We start from the raw sequence: 12,043 nt of genomic DNA on the forward strand, positions 1-12,043 counted from the left end.
GTCTCTCTGTAGCTCTGAGGTGGTGAACGTCTCTCTGAAGTCAGTGCTCCTCCATATGGAGTGCAGTCCTAAGCTGAGTCAGTATGCCATGTGTGGAGTGCGGAGTTGGAGCAGTAAAACCCCGAGCGCTGGAGCCACGTTCAGCCGCTGCCACCTCCACGACTTCATCCTGCTCAACGTCGACCTCACGCAGAACGTGCAGTACGACCTCAACCGGTGAGCAGAGCAAGGAAAACTGTAGTACAAAAACACTTTTGAGGAGCTTTGTGTCAGACCTCATGAGTTTACATACATGACATTGATCTGTCCAAGCTCCGCCCACAAATACGCTTGTACATACCAACTGTTGCTAATACACTACAGGAAGCGTAGGGGGCGATATGGCTTCTACTGTTTCATTTAAAAAGCTCTATAATGTTCATATGATCCACACAGTCACTCTGACAGACTGTAATACACTACAGGAAGCGTAGGGGGCGATATGGCTTCTACTGTTTGTATATGTTTTATATGTATTTGTTCGTATGTGTTATTTCATTTGTAATACGTTTTAGTGAAACATGGTTAACAGTCAGTGTTTATGTGTTCCTTTGTGTAGGTACACGTGTGAGGAGGTGGACTTTAACCTGCGGGTGAACAGCAGTGGTCTCCTGCTGTGTCGCTTCAACCACTTCAGCATCATGAAGAAACACATCACCACCGGCGGACATAAAGCCATGCTGATCAAACCCAAACACGCGGTAAACAAACTTACCACTACTCTCCCCATAATCCCACCATTCCCCCACCTCAGAACGAAAACTGAGGCATTGTATTTTTTTCACTCATATTCTTATTTACATGATTTAATCTCAGGATCATCTCTAGCCAGCAGGGGGTGCAGTTCACCCCCCCCAAACCCAGCCTGTACTGCATGCTGTATAGCAGAATCAACATTATAAGAGGAGGAAAAAATTAACGGGAAAGCTCGTAACACTCAACATGGCAGCTGTATTACAGGGAAAGAGCCAATCAGCTTGTTGCTAGAGTTGTAAACAGAAAAAGCCCCACCCCTTTGTTGTAGAGATATATATGCATAGGCCAAAGCCAGTTTAAGGGGATTCTGGACACTTATTTCTGTCTTTATATCAAAAACATGACTGCAAAACTCAAAAATTATACAAATTGTGTGAGATCGTCACTTATTTCTGAAAATAGAATAATATATTTCATAAAAAAAAAAGTATCAGTATTTTTCTGTTTTTCTACAGCAAACAGGTTTTAGACAGTGGAACACCGGAATTACTGCTACTGAGTACTGATTGGTTAACATTACTGCTACTGAGTACTGATTGGTTAGCATTACTGCTACTGAGTGCTGATTGGTTTGCATTACTGCTAGTGAGTGCTGATAGGTTAACATTACTGCTGCTGAGTGCTGATTGGTTAGCATCACTGCTACTGAGTGCTGATTGGTTAACATTACTGCTACTGAGTGCTGATTGGTTAGCATTACTGCTAGTGAGTGCTGATTGGTTTGCATTACTGCTAGTGAGTGCTGATAGGTTAACATTACTGCTACTGAGTACTGATTGGTTAGCATTACTGCTAGTGAGTGCTGATTGGTTTGCATTACTGCTAGTGAGTGCTGATAGGTTAACATTACTGCTACTGAGTGCTGATTGGTTAGCATTACTACTACTGAGTACTGATTGGTTTGCATTACTGCTAGTGAGTGCTGATAGGTTAACATTACTGCTACTGAGTGCTGATTGGTTAGCATTACTACTACTGAGTACTGATTGGTTTGCATTACTGCTAGTGAGTGCTGATAGGTTAACATTACTGCTACTGAGTGCTGAGTGGTTAGAATTACTGCTACTGAGTGCTGAGTGGTTAGAATTACTGCTACTGAGTGCTGAGTGGTTCACATTACTGTTAGTAAGTGCTGATTAGTTATTATTGCCTCTACTGAGTGTTGATTGGTTGGTATCAGTGCTACTGAGTGCTGATTGGTTAGCATTACTGCTACTGAGCGCTGATTGGTTAGAATTACTGCTACTGAGTGCTGACTGGTTGGCATTATTGCTACTGAGTGCTGATTAGTTAGAATTACTGCTACTGAGTGCTGAGTGGTTAGAATTACTGCTACTAAGTGCTGATTGGTTGGTGTTACTGCTGCTGAGTGCTAATTGGTTGGCATTACTGCTGCTGAGTGCTGTTGTCGGCAGTGTCAAGTGTGATGTCAGTCGTATTCTGTCTTTCGGTAAGAGATTATTAATGCGACCTGCTTCAGCCTTCGAAAGACATGATAATCATTTTCTGCACTTTGCTCTTTGCTATAATGTTTAATATGTTTAATCTCTCTCTGTATCTTCTGTACGTGTTCACAGTCTATGGAGAGCGTGTCCCCCCGTATCCCCCCGTCTCAGTATGTGTGCGCGCCGGACAGTGAGAACACCGTGCTGGACGCGCCGGCTCAGCTGCTGCTGGAGAAGTTCCTGCAGAGCTGCAGTCAGCACCTCTTCCCTCAGGCTTTCCAGAACTCCTCCAACCCCGTACTGGCTATAGACAGCTACCTGGACCTCGGCCCTCAGGTCAGAGCAAACGCAGCCACTGTCCACTGTCGGGACCAAAACACTGACTTTACAGGAGAAGGAAAAAACTTTCTGCTCTTTGAATTGAACAAGATTGTTTTCCAAGTAATTTTGGAGCATTTCTGTTTGTACATTCATCATGAAATGTTAACACGCTGTAAAGAGCTGCTGACGTTTTCAAATTCTGGAGCAAAGAAGACAGAAACGATGTTTTGTTCTGACAGCTGTGATATACACTATATTTACTATGTATGATTATTAAATCAATCAACATTAAACCAGTTTTGTTGCACATAAAAACTTTACATAGATTCTAGTATTCAAGTGCTGTACAATTTCACAGATTTCAAATAATTAGTAGAGGAAAAACTAATAAAAGAGGCCCAGATGTTGGAAAACTTCATTTTCCTCATTTTTTTGAAACGTAAGAGTTTGATGTAGTATGTAAACATACAGATCCATGCAGTCTGTACACTGAAACGAAGCTACAAAAAAAGATTTCTAATAAAATTTACGGAATTAAGTTCTGATACAATTAACATCCAGAATTAGGTTATAATAAAATGAATAAATCTAATAAAAATAAACATCCAGAATAAATTTCTAATAAAATTAACATCCACAACGAAGTTCTAAAAAATTCATATCAACAATGAAGTTCTAATAAATTTGCTAATAAAATTAATATCCAGAATGAAGTTCTAAAAAATTAATGTCCAGAATGTCTCATATTTGACTCTCAAAGCAATAAAGATGAATAAAAAAAAATTGTACATTTATTTTTTATCATTTAATAACATCTTTGGCACAAAATACTTGAAATATTAAATAAAATATTTGTATTTCCGGTTCTGTGTCATAATATTTCAGTCTACATTGTATGAAATTGAATTTGATATTTTTGCTGTAATGGTCTGAACAGTGCTGTTAACTGTGTTTGTGTATCTGTGTGTGTGTGTGTGTTCAGGTGTGTGTGTGTTACGTGAGCTCCAGGCCGCACTCCATTAATCTGGACCACAGTGGGGTGGTCTTCAGTGGGCTGCTGCTGTACCTTTGTGACTCGTTTGTGGTGTCCGGACTTCTAAAGAAGTTTCGCTTCCTGAAAGGTGAGCCTCCTCGAAAATATCACATTCTAACATTAGATATAGTTGTGTGCAAAAGTTTTGGCACCCTGGTCACATGTAAGTTTGTAAGGTGATGTTCTAAGTGAAAATAAATTAACACGTCCTCTGCAGAGAACTCACTTAAATATGACATTGTCCCCCTTTTTTTGCACAATTCTTGCCATAAGGCCTTGGAAAACTCCCTGACGGCACTTTAAAGGCCATTTCATTACTTTAGCAGCTCAAGTGAAGTTTGTAAGAGAAGTGGGGTCGAGTGAGCATGAGGGTCGATATCAGCAGCAGAACTTGCTCAGAAATCATTTCTCTTTTATAAACCAATTTAAAATACTTAATATTTCACAACTATAACGTTTGATTTGCTGAGCTTTAAGTTACAAACTAGTCTATCTGTATAACAGTGACTGCTGACAACTTCATCACTTTACTCTGCTAGCCTGCTAGTTAGCATGCTAACGGCTACACCGCTAACAACAACAAGAATAAAGGCTCTCCCCCAAATTTACAGCCAGACAAAACAGTTATTCACAAATTGTCCGTACTTTTTGTTCAAACTTCTCAAAAACGCATCGCGAAGTCTGCATGGCTGCCTGATAAGCACACTGAAGCCAACATAACCGAGCGCGTTCCGTTTGAATGTTCCTCTCCACGCTGTCCTGTCACTTCTGCCACAAGTCTGTAACGTAGGCGTGACACATATCCAAACTGGCGACAGGACGTTGCAAAAAGTTTCAGGGCGAGACCTTATATCACTTTTTCAGCCTATACGTTTATGAACTGTCCTCTCACCACGTCTCGCTCTCTCTCTCTCTCTGTCTTTGTCCTGGCTGGCTGATCGTGTGCAGGTGCGACGCTGTGCGTGGTTTCTCAGGACCGCAGCTCACTGCGCCAGACGATCGTGCGCCTGGAGCTGGAGGACGAGTGGCAGTTCCGCCTTCGGGACGAGTTCCAGACGGCAAACTGCAGCGAGGATCGACCCCTCTACCTCCTCACCGGACGGCATATTTGACGGATAACTCGACGGCAAACTGACCCACCCTTCGCCATTCCAACCAAGCAGGAGATTCTGATTCTTACGTGTTTACTGAATTGCTATCCAAGCTCCGCCCACAGACGTGTTCCTTCATGGTTACTGTTGCTGGATGAGATGATCAACAGCCAACCATATATTCCATTGTTTTCAATGGAGCACCTACGAAAAATTCTGCCAACGTCTAAGGCAGCGGCAGGGAACCACAGCGGTCAGCGGAACGTCCTGTCAAGTGCTCAGTTTTTTCCCAACTTTTGCCCTCAAGTGTGATTTTTTTTTGGGAGAAACGGAGGCTGAACGTCTCTTTGTTGAAGCTTAGGGGCGTCCAGTATTACAACATGATATTAAAACAGAGCATCGTCATGACGTTTTTCCACCCTAAATAAGAGCTGCAGCTGCTAAAGCTCTCCTCTAATCAGCCCTTTACACCGGTAACGTTGTGCCTGTAGCAATGTTAGCATTGCCACACATTAACACTGTCGTGTACCACAATAACGCTTGGAACGATAGTTTATTCAGTGCCAGATTGGTGGCAAAAATACTGTTCAACCTAAAGAGAAACTGTAGCACACTACAGTTAAATCATTCCCATAATATTATTCCCAATTTAACGTGCTATGCTAGCTGGGTTATGCTGGTGTGTCTGTTGTAAACAGGCAAGAATTTGCCACCATGCTAAAAGGGCGGAGCTTGGATAAAGCATTTGATCAGATGGGCCCACTGTGGATCAGCCTGGACACCTTCACCCTACATTGAGCAACATTTAGCCAACGCTTGACCAACGATTGTCCACCTGTGGAAATGTTCAGCGTTAGCGCTAGTTGTTCAGGACGAGACGTGGTTTGTTGGACGTTTCTCTTCATCACTCTTTCCCCAACACTCTAAACAGCCTCCCATGATGGACACACTACCTCGGACACACCTCGGAGCCAGAGAGACTCGGAAGGTCGCCTACAAAGTGAAGATAACCACACCTTTATTGCTTCAAGACACTGCAAGACAACAAAACTTTGACAGTGTTTCATAACGACTTTGAGAAGAAGATGTGAAGATTGTACTTATCGATGATTGTCGCTGTATTACCCAAGAACAGACTTGTCTTTGTAAATGATTGTAAACCGGGGCCCCTTTTGTGGCCCCTCGTATGTCCCCTAGTGGACATACACCTTTTCTCAGGGTTTTTTTTTGTCAGAAGGCAAAAAAAGGACTTTGTTACTACTGCTGTTTGTATTGCATTGCTTTACCAACTAAACCTATCAAGGACAATTAACCCACAGAGCCAAGAGTTACACAACGCAAGCCATAAGATGTGCCCCAATGACTGAAATACCAGCGCATCCTCCCTGTCCGACACATTTAACCGCTGGACGCTGGGACGCAAACCTTCTGCCCAAGTATCATCACGTGCTGATTAGTTTTTCAGACCAAACGCTGCTGAACCAGAACCAGATATTTCTTACAGTTTGAAGTTACAGCCAGGAAATGTAGTGTTGAACTGGCTACAGTGCTAGACTAGCCACCGAGCGGAACCCCTCTCTGGCAGAAGAGGCTGCACTGGTCTTTTATCGTTTCTTAATGCCAAAAAAGAACCACTGCACATTGTGCCTTTTCAAAATGTGGCATCAAAAATCTACCAATCCAGTCCTGATATGCACGAATCCAGATGCCGTTTGGTGACCCTGCCTTCATATCTGTGCACCACTGTATGCATCTGTCCTTTAAGATGGTTCTTCAAGGGTTCTTTTGTAAAGGGAATGCTTCTGTTTAGAAACATGAGTTCTACCTAGAACCATTTCATGCTTTAATGGTTCTTTGCTTGAAGAATGTGTTGTATATGGTTCTATATAGCACCAAACAAGGTTCTTCTGTTGTTATGATGCCAAATTGTAACAGAAGAACCCTTTAGGTGCTATAAAGAACCATTTTCAAAATGGTTCTATAGAGCACCAAATATATAGGTTCTATAAAGCACCAGACAAGGTTCTTCTATTGTTATGATGCCAACTTGTAACAACAGCAGAACCCTTTTTGGTGCAATAAAGAACCATTTTCAAAATGGTTCTATAGAGCACCAAATATATAGGTTCTATAAAGCACCAGACAAGGTTCTTCTAATTTTATGACACCAACTTGTAACAACAGAAGAACCCTTTTCGGTGCTGTAAGGAACCAAAAAGGGAAAATGGTTCTATAGAGCACCAAATATATAGGTTCTATATAGTACCAAAAAGGGTTCTTCCATCATTACGGTGTCAAGCTTGTAACAACAGCAGAAGCCTTTTTGATGCTATATAGAACCTTTTTGTTAATGGTTCTATAGACCACCAAAAATATCGGTTCTGTATAGCACCAAAAAGGGTTCTTCCGTTGTTATAATGTCAAGCTTGTAACAATAGCAGAACCTTTTTGGTGCTATATTTAGTTTTCGAAAAGGCCCTATATAGAACCAAATATAACATGTTCTCTATCAATCTGAAGAACCATTTCACCATGCAAAGAACATTTAAGCATGAAATTGTTCAACATAGCACCAAAAAAATGTTCTTGCATTGTTACAATCTCAAGCTTGTAAAAGTTTCTATATGGAACCACAAACAACACATTCTCTATCAATCTGAAGAACAATTTCACCATGCAAAGAACCATAAGAACCCATATATTTGCCACTCTGTAGAACAGATTTGAAAAGGGATCAATATAGGGTTCTTCTGTTGTTACAAGCTCAACATTGAACCCTTTTTGGTGCTATACAGAACCATATACAACACATTCTCCATCAGTCTGAAGAACCATTTCACCATGGAAAGAACCATTAAAGCATGTTTTATATAGAACCCCTTCACTAAAGAACCCTTGAAGAACCATCTTTTCTAAGAGTGTAGGCTGTAACGGTTATGTCAGCGTTAGCTACGTCTGATTCTCCTTAACTAAAGCCGAGCGCCGAAGCTGAAGATTGTATTCCGCTGCCTCCAGGCTGGAGATTCCTGGAATGATTATTCATCCTCAGACATTCCTGATTTTTTTTAAACTATGGGAACGTTGGGATTGCACAGGGTTGCCCGACGTAGCTGCCTTAAATGAGCGAGCTGAGATGACGAGCCGGGTAAAGTGGCGTTAACCAAAGCAGAAAAGCCAAATGTAAAATGTGAAGTAGCCTTCCTGGCGCGTCTGAGTTGATGGTTTGCGATGACCTTTTGCGTTTATGGATGTTAAAAAGGGTTTAAAGTTTATGGAACGTTGATATTAATATATTAAATCTTTGTCGCTTTTTGGGGGGTCACTTTTTCGAGCCATGTGTGTTGATGAAAATGCATTCTCTCTTTCTTTTCCAAGGCACAAAGAATCTACCTAAGAGAACCGTTGTTTTTTTGTTTGTTTTTAGAACCTGCTCTCCAGTGTTGTTTTGTTTGGGCTATTTTTTTATTTAAAATAAAAGAAACAGGTCCCGTTTTTGAAGGGATTGCTATTTATTCTACGAGCGTCTTGGACTGATAATCGTAACGAGGGTTCTCGTTAACGTCAAGGACTCGCCATCCTTAAATTCATCAGAAAGTCTTTGCACACGTCCATGGAAACTGAGTTTGTGTTGTGGTTGTACTAGAACTTGAAGTGAAAAGGGTTAGAATTGTGAAGTTGCACTATACAGTTGGCTAAGTCGGCCAAACGTCAGTAGTCTTTTATGTAGCCGACCGGTCGGATCGGCTGACTTTGAATGAGATGAATTAGGACCAGTATTGATTTAAATGAAGAAAAAAGAGAAAAGATACTATGAAATGTCCATGTGAAGACCCCGTATTACGACCCCTAGAATGTGTCCCGTTTGTACATAGTAAGATGTGCACATAAATTATGCAATTTGCTTCTCACAATCTTTTCAGAAACGCTGTCTGCTGTGCATATACAAACCCATGAAGCGCCAAACCGGTTTGAATGTTTAATCAACTGGTCTACCTCATGATCTGCTGGTTTGGATGTGGGTTTGTTAACGTGACATATAAAAAATGTTCTCTTTTTTGTTGTTGGAACTTATGAATGTAATAATAAAGTGACATTGATATCCATCTGGTGTGTCCATGCAGTTCTTTACGCATGTTCAAGTGTCTAGATAACAACACTTGAGTAACACCGCTGCCTGGATAAGGGGCCTCTTGACTGCCAGGGGCCTTGGGGGGCCTCAGACCTCAAGAGCCAAATGGGATCAAATACTTGGGTCAGTCTGTTGCTGAAATAAACAGATGAACGAACAGCCCTTGAATATCGTCACTGTCCAAAAAAAACGTATCTCCAATTTTTATTTTTCTTTCTTTACGTTGTGTGAAAATGTCATGATGAATGGACCAATAGAAATGCCCCAAAGTCACTTAGAACAAAATCCTTTTTGCCCTCTCCTGCCCTCTAAAGTCACCATTTTGGGGAGATACTTGTTTTTCGTTGGACAGCAACGATATGTGCAAACGAAATACAGTCATATGCAAAAACACCTTTGCTAAAATTACATTTTGTTGTTTTTCTAAATGGATATCAGTGACATCCTCTACACAGAACACACATAAACATGGCATTTTTCTGCAGATTTTAGTGCACAGTTTCTATTTATTTGCTGAGTTTAACATTTTGGAAAAATCCATAGCTTTTGCACTGGCTAAATTTTCTGAAATATGTGTTGGGTGTGTTCACTTAGAAAATCGCCCTCAGGTCTGCTTTGCATACGACTGTAAATAAAGAAACCTGATCTGTTTATTATTTGGCTAGTGTCACACGTCCATCCAGATCTGACCAGGTAGTGAACTCCAACTCCCAGAACTCCCTTGGAGATCATGTGACTGACGACTCACCGTCCAAAATCACTCATCGGTCCCCCTGACCAGAGTACTAATATGCTGCACCTGTCTTGTTTTTCCATGTGACCTAGAGTAGTTGGTATATATAAAGCCTGGGCTTTTGTTGCCTCTTTCCTCTGAGTGTTTTTCTTGTATTGCCTTTTGTGTATCGGACTGTGTTTTTTGGATTTTTTGCTCTGCTTTTTGATCTTGTTTGCTTGCTTTATTATGTTTGTCTTTCTGTATTTTTGGATTGTTTTGGATCTGACCTATGCCTGTTTACTGACAACGAGTTTGGAATTTTCTCATTTGTAAAGTTGCTAAGGTGCTATATAAATAACCTTGCCTTGCCAGGGGCCTCATAAGACCACAATCCGTCTCTGTTTCCATGACCCCACCTTTAAATAAAAGTCCACTTTCTGGTTTGCTAAGCAGTGAAGATGAACCTCCTCTTTCTACTCATAAAGCGTTTATACAGTCTATTATAAACTTTGTCCCAGTCTCTCCCACTCTGTGGACTCTCCCTCTTGTAAATGGCTCAAACCAGCTCCAGCTCTGCCCACTCATAACTCTTGAAACTAGTTTTTGGACTCTGGTATATAAACCACTGCTGGCGCTTCCTCTTCACCAGTCCTGCAATTTTTCCAGCATCATTTCTGAATGTTTGTGATTAGTGTTTAATGTTGTTCTCCTGGTTGAATTTTCAAAGTTTCTGTGTAATTCAGTGTGTGAGCTGTAATCAGAGAGATTCAGAGAGGTTTGGTGTCAAATGGTTCAGATGTCTTTACAGTGGTGGTGATAGGAACCAGGGGTCGCCATGACTACAACACAAATATAGACATTTTATTTACTATCCAGAACCACCAGTGAACCTACACGAGTCTTCTGAGTTTATATGGAATGTTGATGATGGTAAAATAGTAGAAAATCTGAAAACTAAGTTTTCTTTGGGGACTATTTTGCCTCACAGCGCCCTGCATGTGCCATGAATAGATTAAAAAAAATATGCCAAAATCTTCTCAAAACTATCGTAAAACAATGTCTCAGATATCAGAGTATTCAAAACCATTTCATGTAAAAGAGCTTTTGGAGGCATTAAACTCTTCAAAAAGAGCTGCACATCATGAAGCTGCACTAATAATCCACCATGTGGTTTTGCTTTGATGTGGCCATTTTAAATAATGTGAGATGTATATATCTGCTGATTGTATCCAGACGTTCTATGTTGCACACTAACCCAAGTCCTAACCCAATTTCCAGAAAAAGATGCGACAGTATGTAAAATGCACACAAAAACAGAAAACAACGATAAGTGAATTCTGTTTAATTTGTATTTAAACAAAAGCAGTACAAAAACAAGATTAATGTTTTCTTATTAAGAAAACATGCCCATGACATTTGACCCCTCAGACTGCACTGCATTAAAGACCGGCATGCTTCTGTGATGGAGATCACAATGTGGGCTCAGGAATACTTTGACAATGAACACTGTTCGTTGCTGCATCCACAAATGCAAGTTAAGACTGTACTATGCAGAGTCGTCGTATGTCAACAGTGTTCAGAAACGCCGCCGACTTCTCTGGGCTCAAACTCATCTGAAATGGACTGATGCTCAGTGGAAACCTTTGCTGTTATCTGACGAGTCAGACTGTTTAGGGAAATAATGGACTTTGCGTTCTCCGGGCCAAAGGAATGACCTTTTTTTTGGAAATGGGTTTTGTTCCTATAGTGATGATATGCTGCCTTTTCGACGTCATCTTTTTCCATGCTTACTTTAGCTTCACAACACCAATGAACATTCTGCATGTTACGAAAGCATGGCTGGATAATCACTGAAGTACAATTTATGACAGAGTATGATTAACGCAGTAGTAAATATGCTCCTGTCAAAACATTTTCAGTTTAATATGTTAATAGTATTAATATAATAAAATTTTATAATATTAACACGTGAAACAGAATTCACTAATCACAGCTATGTGTTTTAATTAGCATGTCACATACTGTCCATTCTTTTTTTTGGATAAAAATCAAGATAAAACATGATTTTTTCTTTACATTTTCTTATTCAAATAACCAATTAAGTCAGGTTAATTTGGGGAGGAGAGGAACGTCCCAGAAAAACTCCTGCCTAGGGTGTTGTCTAGTCTAGAGCTGGCTTTGGGAATAACTTTAACTAGCCCTGGACTCCCATAAGGCCAGAATGTGGGATGTGTGAGTATCCCCTCTGTGGAGGTTCTGCCTCTTTTGGCTTCCTGTAGACCATTAACCCCTGTTGCCCTCTGCTTCCATCACGAGGAGCTGTGTGTATTTTTAGAGTCTGAGATTAAGAGAGGTACCAGTCGAGGTACAGCAGCCATTAGAGTCTGTCCTCCATGACGCCAGACCCTCTCAACTCTTTCTCTCTTTTTCCAAACAGGAACAGTCCTAGAGTTCTGCAGGGCAGTTTGGTTCTCCTTGTTTTAACATCAGAATTAGCTTGTAACATATACTGTA

At 40.8% G+C, this 12,043-nt stretch overlaps 1 protein-coding gene across 2 annotated transcripts in view; it reads left to right on the top strand.

Moving 5' to 3' along the window:
* The window catches only part of greb1l (GREB1 like retinoic acid receptor coactivator), a 47,065-nt gene extending 40,167 nt beyond the window's left edge, over positions 1-6,898 (top strand). For both annotated transcript variants that reach the window (XM_036596574.1, XM_036596575.1), the window contains exons 30-34: positions 13-216; positions 599-740; positions 2,373-2,576; positions 3,544-3,682; positions 4,543-6,898. In XM_036596574.1, the coding sequence (XP_036452467.1) occupies positions 13-216; positions 599-740; positions 2,373-2,576; positions 3,544-3,682; positions 4,543-4,706 (853 nt within the window). In that variant the 3' untranslated portion in view covers positions 4,707-6,898. The remainder of the gene's footprint in view (positions 1-12; positions 217-598; positions 741-2,372; positions 2,577-3,543; positions 3,683-4,542) is intronic.
* Positions 6,899-12,043: the final 5,145 nt, after the last annotated feature.

Source organism: Colossoma macropomum, unplaced genomic scaffold (genome assembly GCF_904425465.1).
Source record: "Colossoma macropomum unplaced genomic scaffold, Colossoma_macropomum, whole genome shotgun sequence".
NCBI lineage: Eukaryota > Metazoa > Chordata > Actinopteri > Characiformes > Serrasalmidae > Colossoma > Colossoma macropomum.